Source organism: Zingiber officinale, chromosome 1B, assembly GCF_018446385.1.
Source record: "Zingiber officinale cultivar Zhangliang chromosome 1B, Zo_v1.1, whole genome shotgun sequence".
NCBI lineage: Eukaryota > Viridiplantae > Streptophyta > Magnoliopsida > Zingiberales > Zingiberaceae > Zingiber > Zingiber officinale.
The window spans coordinates 383,029-399,031 of NC_055986.1; the positions used below are offsets into that span (position 1 = coordinate 383,029).

General features: G+C 39.2%; 3 protein-coding genes and 1 non-coding gene across 4 annotated transcripts; 2 read left to right on the top strand and 2 right to left on the bottom strand.

The window, feature by feature from the left end:
* The first annotated feature begins 718 nt into the window (after window positions 1-718).
* Window positions 719-5,566, top strand: LOC122045678 (serine hydroxymethyltransferase 7-like). The gene is made up of 4 exons (XM_042606005.1): window positions 719-2,064; window positions 3,271-3,676; window positions 4,851-4,952; window positions 5,032-5,566. Exons 1-4 carry the CDS (start codon window positions 1,009-1,011, stop codon window positions 5,250-5,252), a joined length of 1,785 nt encoding a protein of 594 aa, XP_042461939.1. The 5' UTR covers window positions 719-1,008; the 3' UTR covers window positions 5,253-5,566.
* Window positions 5,567-6,928: 1,362 nt separating this feature from the next.
* On the top strand, window positions 6,929-7,668 carry LOC122045687. Its single transcript, XM_042606019.1, has one exon. It carries the CDS (start codon window positions 6,987-6,989, stop codon window positions 7,530-7,532), a length of 546 nt encoding a protein of 181 aa, XP_042461953.1. The 5' UTR covers window positions 6,929-6,986; the 3' UTR covers window positions 7,533-7,668.
* A 1,281-nt stretch (window positions 7,669-8,949) lies between these two features.
* On the bottom strand, window positions 8,950-9,056 carry LOC121994991. Its single transcript, XR_006115826.1, has one exon. It is a non-coding gene; the product is annotated as a small nucleolar RNA Z279/snoR105/snoR108 (small nucleolar RNA).
* Window positions 9,057-10,085: 1,029 nt separating this feature from the next.
* Window positions 10,086-14,754, bottom strand: LOC122045695 (probable serine/threonine-protein kinase At1g01540). Its single transcript, XM_042606030.1, has 7 exons — window positions 13,746-14,754; window positions 11,929-12,033; window positions 11,690-11,812; window positions 11,434-11,604; window positions 11,204-11,333; window positions 10,907-11,116; window positions 10,086-10,447 (listed from the first exon to the last, which is right to left on the bottom strand). Exons 1-7 carry the CDS (start codon window positions 14,333-14,335, stop codon window positions 10,319-10,321), a joined length of 1,458 nt encoding a protein of 485 aa, XP_042461964.1. The 5' UTR covers window positions 14,336-14,754; the 3' UTR covers window positions 10,086-10,318.
* Window positions 14,755-16,003: the final 1,249 nt, after the last annotated feature.

Genomic DNA, 16,003 nt, shown 5'->3' on the forward strand with positions numbered 1-16,003 from the left:
ATATACTAGGATCGAGTATATTTTCTATCGAAATTAACCCTCATATTTTTTGGTATAAATAGTCTAAAAATGAGTATAATTTCTATTAAATTCAGCACATTAAACTAAAATCGAGTATATTTTGAGATAAAAAAAGAATCGTACTCAATTTGATAGAAAATATACTAGATTATAAGTTAATATACTCAATTTAAGAGGATTTATACTGATTTTTAGATTTTTTATACCTAAAAATATCATGGGTAATTAGGTAAAGATGTTTGACTAGGAAGTGAAAATAAAGATTTTCATGGATGGGGATGGACACAAAGATTTGTTTGCCAATAAGCACTGCATGTAAAATTACCCATTTAATAATTCTCTTATTTTTTAGAAAATATTATTTTAGAGATGTTTTATATCTTAATTTTATCAAGATATTAATAGAAGTTTAAGTGGGCATAAATTATATATATATATATATACGGAAATTATATATATATATATATATATATACGGAAATGTTAGCCTGCGGTGCTTATGCTGCGGCATCGGTACGGTATATTCCTGATCGGTCTCTGGACCGATCAGGGAACCTCCTGATCGGTTCTATAGACCGATCAAAATCGTAAGAAATGCACCACAGGAGATCATTTCTTTTATATATATATATATATATATATATATATATATATATATATATATATATATATATAGAACCGATAAGCCGTCCAGGTTCGCTCCTCTTATTATAAGGGATAACCGCCTAACCCCGGTCATCCCTGTATCCTTGATCCTCCCTGCCGTCGTTCCTTCCGCCCCCCTTTTCTGTTGTTTAGGTTTTTTCTCGCACACCCCTCTCCCTCTCTCTCCCCGACATCGATATTGATGGGATCTCACCTGCTCGCCGAGTTGACCTCCTCCTCCTCCTCCTCCCTCGGCTCCTGCCCTCGTTGTTCCTGTTGTTGTTTCTGTTGAATTGCTGGTCGTGTTGTTTGCTTCTGTTCTACGTTCCCAAGATTTTACTCTATGGATATCACCCACTCTCAATCAAATCACTCACTGGAGTTCCACGCTGCTCCGCCTCCGCTGTCGGTGCGCGGTCCGATCCCGGATGATTCGATCTCGTTCCAGATCGACACCGGGCACCGGGACTCGCCTCGCAATCCTCGATCGATCCCACTGCAGCTCCTCGACCAGCATCCGGAGACCTCCCGTGACGGGTCCCTGCGGACGCACGAGGTGGAGGAATCTGACGAGGAGCAACAGGAGGAGGAATTCAGGATTCTCGGGTATGCCATGTGCATCAAGAGGCCGAGGAGAGGGGAATCGAGCTCCTCTTGCTCCTCTACCTCTGTGCTCCCTGCAGCCAAGAAAGGGAAGGTGGAACCCGATCTTGAGACTCGGAAGGCTGCTGTCCATGCCTGGGGAAACCAGCCTTTATCTGTGGCCGATCCAGATATATTCAATATCATGGAGAAGGAGAAGCAGCGGCAGGTGCAGGGAATTGAGCTCATCGCATCCGAGAATTTTGTGTGCCGTGGGGTGCTTGATGCCCTTGGTAGCCATTTGACCAACAAATATTCCGAGGGGTTCCCTGGTGCTAGGTACTATGGTGGGAACCAGTACATTGATCAGATAGAGCGGTTATGCCATGAACGCGCGCTCACAGCATTTGGTCTCGATCCTGAACGCTGGGGGGTGAATGTTCAGCCTTATTCGTGCACCTCAGCCAATTTCGCTGTCTATACAGGTTTATTACTCCCGAAAGATAGAATTATGGGTTTGGATTCACCTTCTGGTGGGCATGTTAGCCATGGGTACTATGCGCCTAGTGGAAAGAAGATATCAGGGGCGTCCATATTCTTTGAGAGTTTTCCATATAAGGTAAATCCAGTCACAGGATATATCGACTATGATAAAGTTGAAGAGAAGGCCATGGATTACCGCCCAAAGATACTGATCTGTGGTGGGAGTTCATACCCAAGGGAGTGGGAATATGCTAGGTTTAGGCAAATTGCAGATAAGTGTGGAGCAGTCTTGATGTGTGATATGGCTCACATTAGTGGACTTGTGGCTGCTAAGGTTTGAGCTCGTTTCTTTTTTTGTTATTTTGTAATTTCCCTTGTCTTTGACATATGGTTTGAGTTGTACTATCATTCAGTGATTAAGTTTTTGATTTGAACTATCTTGTACTTCACTATTGTAGCACAGAAATGGTTTGCAATGACAATGTTTCTTCAATCTATTGTCATTTGAGAGCCAACTTATTAAGAATAGCATTGTAGACAAATCATTTACCTCATTTTTTTCTTCATTAAATTTTACTAGCAATTTGAGTCCTAATGATGAATGAGTGTTATATCCTATTCAAATTAATTGTGAAAATTTTATCACAAACAGTTTTGGCATGACAATGTTTCTTCAATCTATTGCCATTTGAGAGTCATTTTCATGTGCAAAATTTTAGAAACATCATTTATCTCATTCTTTCTTCAATGAATTCTTCAATTTATTTGTCATTCAAGATCTATTTTCTTTAGAATTTTAGCCCCATCATTTATCTCATTTATTTTCCACCAACTTGTAGTTGTACTTAAGTCTCATTGATGACTGAATGCTATATCGTCTGTAAAATAATTGTTAAAAGTTAATCTCTTTTATGTGGTACCACAGTGGATTTTTGTATGTCTGTTTAGTGCTACTTTGCTTTTACTCGTGCTTGCTATGGAATACTGTGCTGGTTGAATAGACATTTGGGTTTGTAAAACTCTCACAAATGATAACAAATTCATACTATGCTACTTGCTTGATAGACTAATATCTACTATTTCTTCAATACATTGAGCCAAATTTAGAGAATTTGCATCTTTAACTTTTTATCTCATCATGAAATCCTTTTTACTGTCTTTAAGTGTTGCATATGCTGAAAGCTATGTTATACAGATCAGAACAAAGATGGGACTCATTCTGTGTTGGTTGACTTTGTTTATTCCATGTTTCGACAGAAAGAGAGGTGGATGCCAATTCCACTACACTACTGACTTATTTTATTTATTCTATAGCATTTTTGTTAATCGTAGAGTTCTCTTTAGGTGTAGATTTTTGGAGGGCAAACAACTATATTGATGCCTTTTAGTATCTATGGGTGAACCTTTTACATTGGTGAATATATTTTTTTTTTCATCTGAAACCTATTTAGTTTTTACGTAGCATAACTATCATCTTTAAATGACTAAAAGGATTTTAATTTTTTGGGAAAGCTTTATTCATATTGTGCAATTGATTCAGGAATGCTTGAGCCCCTTTGATTACTGTGATATTATTACTTCGACAACCCACAAAGGCCTAAGAGGTCCTAGAGGTGGTATAATTTTCTTCAAGAAAGGTAAAAAACAGAAATTGCAGGGGGGTTTTCCTGGTCAAACAGACGGAAATGACAAATATGATTACAAGGAGAGGATAAATTTTTCTGTTTTCCCAACACTTCAAGGAGGCCCTCATAATAACCATATAGCTGCTTTAGCTGTAGCTCTAAAGCAAGTAGCTACACCTGAATACAAGGCCTATATTCAACAGGTCAAAAGAAATGCTCAAGCATTGGCATCAGCTTTACTAAGAAGGAACTGCAGATTGGTTAGTGGGGGCACAGACAATCATTTATTACTTTGGGATCTCAGGACTTTGGGCTTAACAGGTACTTACGGCCATAAAAACACTTTCACATTCCTTGGAAATGTGTAGTCTTTTAAGTGTGCTATTCTTTGGAAAGACAGAAGTATGTGTATAAATGAAATTAAGAAAGGATTGCAGACTTTAGCTTCCCAATCTATGAAATGACATACGAATTAGTTCCTTAATTTAGAGGGGGTTTAAATTCTTTACCTCCAAGGTTTATCAATAGCCTTCATCTCCTGTTCTTCAAATCTGTTGCTTTAGGTTAGCCTTTGCTAAAAAAAAAACAGAATAACTCAGATTTTTGATGATTGGTCGTTCAGATTTTTGATGATTCCATTACAATAAGTTGTGATGTTGGGAAGATGCATCCTCTTCTTTAGTGATCTCATAATGTCCACCAATCACCTTATTTCATTATGATTAACAGTTAAGCATTGGCCTTTATTTTATTTTATTTTATAGTGCTAGTAAATGGTAATGTATCCAATCAATCAGTGGGGTATTTCTACAATAATTATTTGCTGTTACCTCTTTGCCGTTGGAGATGTCATTATCATAGTGTGTTTCTTTAATTGTTTACAATAATGCTGTACCTTTCTCACAAAAGTTTGTTGCTTAATGTTTAATCTTACAAACAACTATGTTAATAGCATGTTATTGTCATCACCATCAAGCTAGTATATGCCCTAATTATTTGGAGTTGGCTACAAAGATTTTTTTTTTCCCTCTATTGAGTTCTGTGCAAATAGAAATATATTTAGAGCTTAGGATATTTTTGTTACCGTCCTTATCTTACGGTGCTCATCTTGTGTGCATCATGTATATATTTTTTTTAGAGCTTAGGATTTAGAGTTAATGATTTAGGTTTTAGGTTATAATATTTAAGCTAAAGAAATTTTTAAAAAAATAAATGGTGCTAGGTGCCCCGTCTTGTGAGTCTCGCCACGGTAGGTGTGCACCGTTGTGTGCAAGATATATATATATATATATAATTTTAGTGCATCAACTAGTGTTCTTTCTTTGTGCCTTTGACTCTATATATCGAACACTAACTAGAGAATCTATAAACTATTTTGGTTGCCTTGAATACCTATTCCACGTATCTGTGTGCTAAACATATTGTATGATAGTCTACTGTATTGAATTCCTTGCAAAAAAAACATGTATTAAAAAGGGTTCCAATTCATCAATAGGTAAGATATTTGAAAAGGTTTGTGAGGCGTGTCACATTTCTCTGAACAAAACTCCAATATTTGGTGAAAATGGTGCTATTTCTCCTGGAGGTGTCCGGATAGGTAAGCTATGGCATCCTAAGTCTATTTATTTTAAACATATGCAGTACGTAACCACTGTATGCTGATCTTACTCCTGAAGGTACACCTGCTATGACATCAAGAGGTTGTTTAGATGGAGATTTCGAAACAATTGCAGAGTTTCTCCTGCGAGCTGTACGAATAGCAAATAACATTCAGAAGGAACATGGCAAAATTCAGGAGTTTATCAAGGGCCTGGAGAGCAGTAGGGATGTCATTGAACTTCGCAACGAGGTCGAGGCCTTTGCTTCACAGTTTGCAATGCCCGGATATGATACTTAAGTAACAGTGATGGTTCAGTGAGGTACAGTTTTGTGGGCTTTACACTCAGTCGTCTTACCTTCTGTACAAATGGTGTTTTTTAATTTTCCTGAATCAAATGGCGTAGATCCTTCCTCACGATCCCGTATTGACGGGAGCTTGCACTAGGTTTACCCTTTTTGAATATAGCTGCATTTTCACACTTTCTTTTAAAAAAATTTTGGAACCATGTAATCCCCATACGGAAACCTATTCAATTTACACTTGAATATTACCAACTGTAACATGTAAGGTATTTTTAATTAGTTCGATCCATGTCAGTTATTCATTTTTAAGTTTTCGAGTTTATTCAGAGGCCCGCCCTTGAGATGGCTCAAACGTCACCAAATGCAAGATGCAAAAATGGTAAGTCTTGAAGAAACGGACGGTTAATCACCTTTTTGTTTTAGACAAAGTTCGTTATTTGAGATGATACAGTTAATCATGCTTATAAGCCTTGAAAGTTGACGGGAGGGACAAATTTTGGTTATTTTTTAGTAAGATTATTTTTCGCTCATGAATTGCTATTTTCCCTCGGTGGATTAAGGTAAGCCATAATTGGTACCTAAATATTTTATTCAAACTAAATTTTAAGCAGAAAGTTAGATATTTGAAAATAAAAGCCTATTTTATACCCTATTGAATATATAAAGGATACGAGGTAATTGCAGTGATATGATTTAACTAATGACTGTATGCCTAAAATAATGATTGATTACAGTAAACATTTTTCAGTTAATGCTGGAAACAAATTCAAAATCTGATACAATTTTTTTTAAAAAAATAAAATAAAATAAAATAAATTGCTTTCCAATCGAATTAGTTACTACTACCGCAATTTTATATTGTCACAGTTTGGTTCGATCTGCTTTCCGAAAGAAGGCAAAGTTAACTCCCAATTCTCGTGGCGAAGAGGATGCCATGCACCCACGAGAAGCCCACAAAAAAGGCTCATTAAACTCGCACCACTTCACCGGTCACCACCACTTTATATCCCCCTCCCTCCCTTCTAGTATCCAATCATACGAAGTATATTGTTTGAAATTTAATTACTACCATGGTCATTATTTTTCATTTGCTAGCTCTTCTTGCTCAACTTCTGATCTTCTTTGCTCCTCTCCTGCTCTCCGTCACAACACTGATGACTGTCGCAGAATGGGGGAGGCTCGAACTCGGAGCATACGACCAACAAGTGAACCAACTGATCGCCGCGGTAGAGGAGCTGCTGTTTAGACCTGCCCAAGTTGAGCTCCCTGACCAAGAAGATGACCATGGATGAGCAAGGGAGCAAATAAAGATCTCTTTCTTACTCATAGGGAAATTAATCCAAATGACTGTCTTTTAGAGTTTATTTTATGTTATATGATCACTTGCTGTTTTGGACGTGTCACGATCGGTCTCATAATCATCTATATAAAAAAATTTAAATTAAAAAACTGAGCACTTCATCTCATGGAGGGTTTTTATGAATAGAACGATTTTGTTAAATGAATGTAGCATAGAAATATCTTGTGATCAGGGTTTTGTGTCCTTCAGAATTTCCGCGGCGATTTGGGCAGCCAGTTTATTGGGCTGGGCCTATTCGCAAGTCCAACCCGGCCCGTTACCAACCCGAATCTTTCACCCTTTTTGTACCTCGTAATTAGGTTTTCGGAAGATACCCTCTGGTTTCCTCCGTCCGATAGGGTTTCGTTCTTCTCTCTCTGCTGTCGCACAATGGCGGCGAAGGGGAGGAGGGAGCTCTTGGACCAGCCATCGGCGACCGCCTTCCCACAGAGCCTTCTCGTGTGCCGCACGACGGATCAGCGAGGGGGCACCGTCACATCTGCCAACGCCGATTGCGAAGCGGGAGCCCTCGCGGCGGAGGCGGCGGCGGCGGTACCCCGAAGCGAGGTCCTCCACAAGGTGAAGGACTTCCTGGGCGTGATCGCTAAAGCCAACGATAAGCTGGAGCTCGATGTCCGCCGGAGATCGCGCGCGGACTACGACGTCGAAGTGCTCAGCGGCAACGAGAAGGCGTACATCGAGATGGATCTGCTCCTGGGCGTCGCCGACCTCCACAACGACGAGGCCGTGGCGGCGGCGGAAGCTGCCATGAGCGGCGTTCCGCCGCCTACGATTCCTTCCGCTGGCGACAGCTCCTCCGACGCAGACGACGACTCGAGCGGCGAAATGGAAGCATCCTGCGGGTCGGAGAAGAAGCGCAAGCGGAAGGAGCGACCGAAGATTATAGTGCTGGATCCATCTTCGAATCAAAGTTGAGGTGATCTCGCTGCAAATGGAATAGTGATCATTATGATGAATCTTAATTCGATAAACATCTTCAAGTGCACAAAGGACAAGGGCTCAGATCGAACACTTCAACTCTATTAGTAATCTACTTTTATGTTTTTATTTACATTTGTTAGGAAGATCGGAAATTATTTGTGAGTGAGAGAGAGAGAGAGATGATGTAGAGTTTTTGTCCAATTATTGCGTAGACTAATGAAACCATTCAGCTCTGACAGCACCGATCGTGGTATTAAACTGCAAAGTAGGAGCAACATCTTCGAACATTATTATATTATTATTAGAGATGACAACGGATTCAGAATATTGGGAAAATTTTGAAATCGGGATGAATTTGGAGAATTTTTACATGTTCAAATTTGAAAAAATGGATGAGGATAAAGATGGAGATTTAATCTCCACGGGATAAGAATAAGAATTCCTTAATTTCTATTCAAACCTAATTTCTTGGATTTTGTAAACTCATCGTTGCAGGTACTCTTATACCTAAATCTATCCCGATATAACATGATGGGATATAAGGATTGGGAATTCTCTGATATCCTTTTATATTTGTTTTCGAATGTGTCATGATGCACATGATGAGATATAGGGATAGGGAATTCTCTGATATCCTTTCATATTTGTTCTTGGATGAGGGTAAAATTGAAGATTTAATCTCCACGGGATAAGAAATGGAATTCCTCTTAGTAAGGTGATTACATTCATGATGTAAGTATTCTTCACGAGATAAATTAATCATCAATTTATAGTCAATCATCAAATTAATTAAAAATGAGAGAAATTTTTCTTCAAAATATACGTCTATAATTAATCTCTATTCTATCCTAGTAAATATATCATTATCCAATTACCTGAGCATTCCATGGGTCTATGTTCCTAACCATGAATGATCTATAATTCGTTTAGGTATTCCTAATAATTATAATTGATCTGCCTCCAATGTAAAGGGCTGTTGAAATTTTAGAATTGCTCCAATGCCAGAGGTCATAATCCTCTTTCCAATGCACATAGGACATAGTCCATAACCCAACCACAAACCGGGCTTTGACCAAGCACGAAAAGAAATAGACTTATCGGGCCGTGCCTGCCTGCGGTGGCACAACAAAAATGTGTTGCCAGCTCTAATTAGCGTTCGTTAGCAAGATTCTTAATTCTACGACCCGACTCTTCTATGAAAGAGATCAATTTGCAACTGTATTTTTCTGCTATGGGCAAGTCTTTCTATTTTATTATAAATAAAATAAAGATATTATTTTTAATAAAAAAGATTTAAATAAAATAGAACAAAATCAAGAGACTTTTTTTGGAAGTATACATTTAATGTTATTAAAAATATAAAATAAATAATTTTAAAAGGAAACTTGAAATAGAGAAAATAAAATCAATAGGGATCAGAAGGGTAAGAATTGGAGCACTCCCGTTGTCGTAACAGGCTGGGTAGGGTGCTCATCACGCACAAAATTTGCGCAAGTAAATTACCACTCATCATATCCCGTTTACTGCCTGAAGGATCATGATTTTGATTCACCTCTACTATGGTTTATATCGGATGCAGCTCTCCTCGATTGCTTTCTATCCGTCGATGTGGGACTAAGATTGCGAGCCCATGTAGGATGTAGCGATAGCATCTCTGGTAGTGGGCCTATTCCCAGTCCAATTCTGTTAGAATTGTTTTTTATAAAAAAAAAAATCTTATTTTCTTTTAAAATAAATAAATATTATTAAATTACTCTTCTTCATTTTTTTGGAGAAATCCTTATATAACTTAAAAAAAAAAAAAAATAGAAACTGCTGCTAGGTTAGGTTGCTCCTTCAGGTTGTGAAGCTTCTCCCATGGGATCACGATGTCGGCCTCCGTTGGTGGGGAGTCGTCTTCACAATTTCTTTTCCATCGATCCATTCTGTCATCTTTGATCTTTCTTAATGCTTTACGCCATGAAGTCTCTTTCCTCCATCCTCAGTCACTTGGTTTTCTTCCTAATATATCATGCAAAAGGCTGTCAACATGAGATGATTTCTGTTATGCGTCGAAGAACGGATTGAGTCCTCGAGTGGGCAGATCAGCCTAGTAGCATCGGCTGAGTTACAGAGCGACAGAGCGTCAGGTCTATGTTGCCAAGTGGGCAGAAGGACCGAGACATGCGAGAGTCACAGTTTCCTTGAAACAAATTCGCTCCACCTCTGCTTCAAAGCATACTAGAATCATCTGCTTCTCAAGATACAACGGTTGACCGTGCACTAATGATCACAACGAAATGAGTGGCACCCAATTTCTATCACCGACACTCTCCCGAGCAAGAGGGGACTAAAGGTGAAAAACTTCTACTTGTATTTTCAATGTCTGTAAACTTCTGTTTGTATTTTCAATATCTGTAAACAATAACATCCGGTCCGATATTCGACGCGCATAGATCATACCCGCACACGAGTCAAGTCTTATTAAGAAATCGATATGCATCCCATAGAATTGGGTTTACAGCTTCGACCATGCTACCTTGTTTTTTACAATAGAAACACTCATGCTTAGAAAACATGAATAATAGCAGAATGACCACGATGTACAAACAATTAAGTATGGTTTGGATTCACCAGTTCATCAAACAAAAATCAGCCCGTAGGAGCATCAAGTACAAATGACTAAATTGTATAACACAAATTTGTACATGTGAGCTAGCATGACATTTCATTTACTTAGATTGACATTCATTCAAGCCACTTTCACGTATCATGTAGACATAGAGCTCAAATTTCTCCTATCAACATCCTGCTGCGGCGACAATATTACCGTTAAGTTCAGTTGTTCCGTGATGCTCCATTACTGGTCTTCTACCCTCTTCTGGGCTGCTATGATATTGTTGTTTTGGATCTTTTCCTGCACGCCGCTCCTGATCTCAAATATAAACAAGGAGTCATTGAGATGCAAACACTGCTAGCTAAGCGATGAGGTAATTTCTAAGTCCCTAGTGGAATTCCCATAAACATCCTTCTTTGAGAATGGGTAAAATTTAAATATGGAAACTGAGTAATTTGCAGTTCTAGTATCCATGTCTCAGAGCTAAAACCGCAATGCTAGAAAGATATGTCTCAGTTCTAAGTCCAACTCAAACATTTAGTTGTTTAGTTTATCACCTTCACTTGTATCTTATTTTATAGTAAGATGACCATATAAAGATATGCTGCACAAGTACTAACATATGTGGTATACTGGTACATGATACGAAATGAAAGAGTAAGAACAAATAGGGGAAAGAAAGTCAATTAACAATTTAGAAGGATCTGATATTAATTTTTCTGACCGACCATATTGCATGGATAGAATAGATGTTGAAGGAAATTTTGCTTACATCTCGATAAGGGAAGTCATCAACTTCAAGCATGTGTATGACATGCCCCATTTTTGGCCTCTTTCGTGAATCAGGATCGACGCATCGCAATGCAACCAAAAGTGTTCTTTTCAATGCTCTTGACGAGGGTTTCTCAGGAATCTTTGGATCTAAGACACCTTCAGAGTTTCGATTACTCACCATTATCTTAAGCCATTCTACCAGATTAACCTGCAAAACAAGAGTAACTCAGATTAAAAATCTCATACAGTTGAACTTCTTAGCTTCCGTGAAGGAAAAGGGGGGACAAAGACTAACCTCGCCTGGAGGCCTGCTGTAGTCAACAGGTGTTCGACCTGATATTATCTCCATGATAAGAATACCAAAACTATAGACATCACTCGATTCGTTTAACATGCCAGTGCTAGCATACTCAGGAGCCACATAACTTGAGAGAGAAAACAAGCTAATGTTATTTCTCAGTTCTTGCAATAATCGTAGTTATACCATGTAATAATAGTAAGGTGCAATAGATAATATTCACGAACCCAAATGTTCCCATTACTCGTGTTGTGACATAGGTCCTCCCTGAGCCCAACAGCTTGGCAAGTCCAAAATCTGAAACCTTGGGAATCCACTGCTTATCAAGGAGTATGTTGCTTGATTTAATATCTCGGTGAACTACCTTTGGCTCTAGCCCTTCATGCAGGTAGAGTAATCTACATTGTACAACCATGTTTCAGCAACAACTATTTTGCAATCAAGGAAATCAAAGAAAGCACAATATCTATCAAAGAGGCATACCCTTTTGCTGTACCAATTATAATGTTCATTCGGATATCCCAAGTAAGCGGACTGGAAGGTCCAACATCGCCATGAAGCCATTGTTCTAGATTCCCATTATCTATATACTCATAGACAAGCATTCTAAATGGCATAAAAAACATATTAGAAAGAGTGTTCCTTTTATCTTTAAATTGTCTCCACTTGGAAAACAGTGGACTTAAAATAGTTAGAAGACAAGTAAAAAATTGATAACATACCTATGTTCTCCTTCCGCACAATACCCTAGCAATCTCACTAAATTCTTGTGACGAACGCGTCCTATTGCTTCAACTTCGACCTTAAATTCCTTCTCTGCTTGGCCCCTGTTACGGTAAGTTAATAATATAAATACATTATACCCAAATGTAATAAACTTGTGCCAGTTATTATATTTTCTAATTAGTACAGATAGAAAACAATGTAAATGTCACAAAAGTCCTACATGGCAAGTTATTGACCAACAAAGAGGTTCATAAGATTAGATAGATGAGTGATAGTTCTGCATGGTAAGTCAATGTGTAAGTTCTCTCTTCCAGATCATGACAATTGGTAGCAGAGGCTACTGAACCCAATGCATGTTGTGCTATTGGAAACAGAAGCCTATCTGACATTGGGGCCATTTATTAAGCTTCACACATTTGCCAATTGGAGATAATTCTGGATTGTGAATTGAACCATCAATCTTGAAGAGGATGTTGGCATTGAGTCTTAAGCGGGGAAGATTTACAATCTTACTTTAGTACCACATAGTGATTTGCAAGGTAATAGAAGGGTGGTTTAGAAACTTAAGCGAATGAGCAATAATTAACTTTTTAAGCATTTAGGACAAAGGTTAGGCCTAATAAGTTAATGAATTAATACTTTCATCTAAATGCACCGAGGCAACAAGTGATTCTAGTATAACTCATTTCTAATTGATTCAAACCTTCTGCTGGATCAAGCATTTTGCTGTGGAAATTTCTCCAAGAGATATATGGAGACAAAAGAAGAAAACATAAGAGCATCATTCATCCCAAAAAAACACATCACAGGTTTATTTTTTTCTTCCAATAATCTGTTCAAGCCCAACCCAACATATGATGAAGATGAATTACACTTTCCACCAATTCCATTACTCTTTTTATTCATGGATATCATAATTTGTGCTATTTGTATCGAATCTTTGATGGGTATTAGATCATCATATGAATCCAACCTCAATTTCCAGTTTCAACTGCTCTAAAAGTAATTCCCTAGTATTTGGGTATGGCCAAGATCAGTTTACTGGCACAATTATTTTGTTACAGGAGAGAGTTTTAACTCCAATAGTTGGCCGGTATATGAAACTACTTTGGGAAACATCTTAAGATAATTTCTTCTAATTGAAATATGAGGACCATACATCTCCATTTTCATACAGTGATTTGAGCTTAGCTACTGAAAGCATCAGATGTAAATGTACTATTTCAAGACATTTTGTAGTCGTGATAACAAAGTCGGTGATACAATTAGTACTTGCAGCTACGATAGGAGAAAGGGCATCAGCAAAAAGAATATACTGTGCTACTGAAAATAGCAAAATACTAATGTCATTACTTCTACTACCAACATAACCTTATTGATCGAATATAGGCTAGGCTACCGTGACAACCCAAGTCAGACATCTGTATAGCAAATAAAAAGCAGATTTAACCCAAGGACAGGCTGCTAATCTTAGCTCTCAAGCGAAGGAATTGTCTGGTTTTTCATTGCAACTTGATGTAAAGAATGCAATTTTACATGTGCGCTTACAATAATAGATTTATGAGTAGCAGCTAGTCAATTGCCATGGGTCCTCAACCTCACCATTGATGAAGGATAAAGCCACAATTCTTTCTTTTGAATGCTTGTATATCGACGAGTTCATACTAAGTAGCAAAACTTTTTCTATTCAAAATCTAAGATAACTACAGCATTTATAGGAAAAAAGATGTCAATTGACACTAATTGACTAAACAACGCTGTTGACAAGATCAAGCGTCACAGAAATGAGAAGGAAGGAAAAAAGTCTGAGTACCTGTTGTTCAATAAGTTCTTGACTGCAATTTGAGTGCCATCCTCCAAGACGCCGTGATAGACGATACCATATCCACCTTCGCCGATGACATTCTCGTCGGAGAAGCTGTCCGTGGCGACCTCGAGCTCCCTCAAGGTGTACCAATGGCCCCAGCCCAAGTGCGACACCTCTGGCACCGAGGCCGGCGCCTGGTCCACCGACCGGCTCTCCCCGCTTCCATGCGACGACCCGCCGCCGCCGCTGCCGCCGCGCTCGGGGTAAGTGATGCGGTGCTCCTTCCCGGTCTCCACGTGGATCCGCTGGAGAGTAATTGGGGCCTCCTCCTGCTGCTGCTTGGTGGGCAGCGGAGAGGGCTCCGGCTCGGAGGAAAGCGAAAGGGCGAGCGCCGCCCCGGCCTGCACTTCTTGAATCTCCTTGGAGACGTTGGGGATGATGTGGCTTCGGGAGGAGCTGCTGCTTCGCTTGTAGGCGATCCAGAGGGAGATTAGGAAGAGGAGGAGGACGAAGGCGACGCCGATGCAGATGCCGACCACCGCCCACAGATGCAGCCCAAAGATGACTGTTTTCTTCGACAGATCGTAGCCCGACATAGCCGCTCCAACCTCGAGACAACCTCAGCCTCTGCTGCAAGAAATCGCAATGCGCCCGTGGAGATGCAGCATGTGCGCAGTCGTACCCAACGAAAGGTTGGATTTTTAGAAATCCCTGAACTAGAACTAGCGAATCTCGGCAAAATTAAATCCAAAGGGAAAAAAAAATCAGATTTTTAGCACTGCCCTCAAGCAAGCCATCAACGGAGGGAGACAAAAATGGAGCTGCAGCTATCAAAATGCAAGAAGAACGCCTGAAGTGTGAAGGGATAGCTAGAGAGAAGCGTCGCAGCAAATTCAAGGCGAGAATTGAAAGAAAGGGATTGATGAAGGTTTTGCAGCTGGCATGATGGGACTATTGTAGAATAATTTAAGCAGCATCCGACTCACTCACCCGACGGACAGTCCCACACAGCGCTGCACTTTAATCTACTCGCAGACTGCCTGCCATGCCATGGCTCTGCTCCATCATCCTCTTTATTACGACACTATTTTGGACAGTTAGAACTGAGAAGTTGATTGAACAAACAAGCAATTTACCAATAAATCGAACTTCAACATGTCTCCGATAGAATCCAGAGATCTACACTGACTAAATTTGGAGACGCATGTTTCCTTTTTGCTCCTGGTGCTTTCTTTCAAAATGCAGATTTTTGAAACTAACCTCATTTTATTACCATGAAAACATCTCATAACATCTATTCTATTTTTTTCTGTTAAAATGTCGCTTCTCGGCTAATAAATATTAACAGCAACCATTTTAGGTGCCAAAGAATGCCTCCAATATGAAGCATTGATGGGAATTACGGCGAGCAAGGTTTGGTTGTTGAAATGGTAACGTCTAATTGTCCTATTCCATTGATGACTTATGAGCTTTGATTGATTAGAAGTATATAATAAATGTCTTCCCCTTCTCGCGATGACAACGCAATGCGGCCAGTGTCTTTGGTGGCCAGTGAACATATACAGACATTAGCAGGACTTCAACGCGTTGCGGCATCAAATTAAATGTACATATATTTGATATTTTACTCTTGTCGATACCGGCCGGTGCTAATGCTATGCATCTTCAGCATCAATTATTTTGTTTAGGTCGTGTCGGGATTATTTTTGATGTCTTAGTCGTAAACAGTGTTGTTGGGTGTATCCAATTGCAAGTTTACCAATTTAAACAGATAAGAAGTCTGATATAAATTAATGATTTGAGTCGGAACGCACTCTGTAATTAAGTAATATGCATGGAATCCGGATAAGATAGATTTTGTTGAAATCATTTGGTAATCCATTCGATTCTGTCGAAAATCGCAAAGAAGATTGGCTTGTTGGGATGTAGTTTCTGGGTTGATTATTTATAGACCTCATTCTATTTTACAAGATAAACAATGCGTCGGAGAAGACTTCATTCTATTTTCTGTCAGTGTCGAGTCAGATAAGAGATTTTCAGTGTTGGTCCTCTGACGCTCAAGTCAATCATTGGAAAGATGGAAAGAAACGGAGCAACAACAATCACATACGTGAATACTGAATAACGCGTACCTCCGTCGGTACTTGGACACCCTTTATATAGCGTGCCAGCGAGGGACGTGCATGTTCCTCAAGACATAAGTAATATGCATGGAATCCGGATAAGATAGATTTTGTTGAAATCATTTGGTAATCCATTCGATT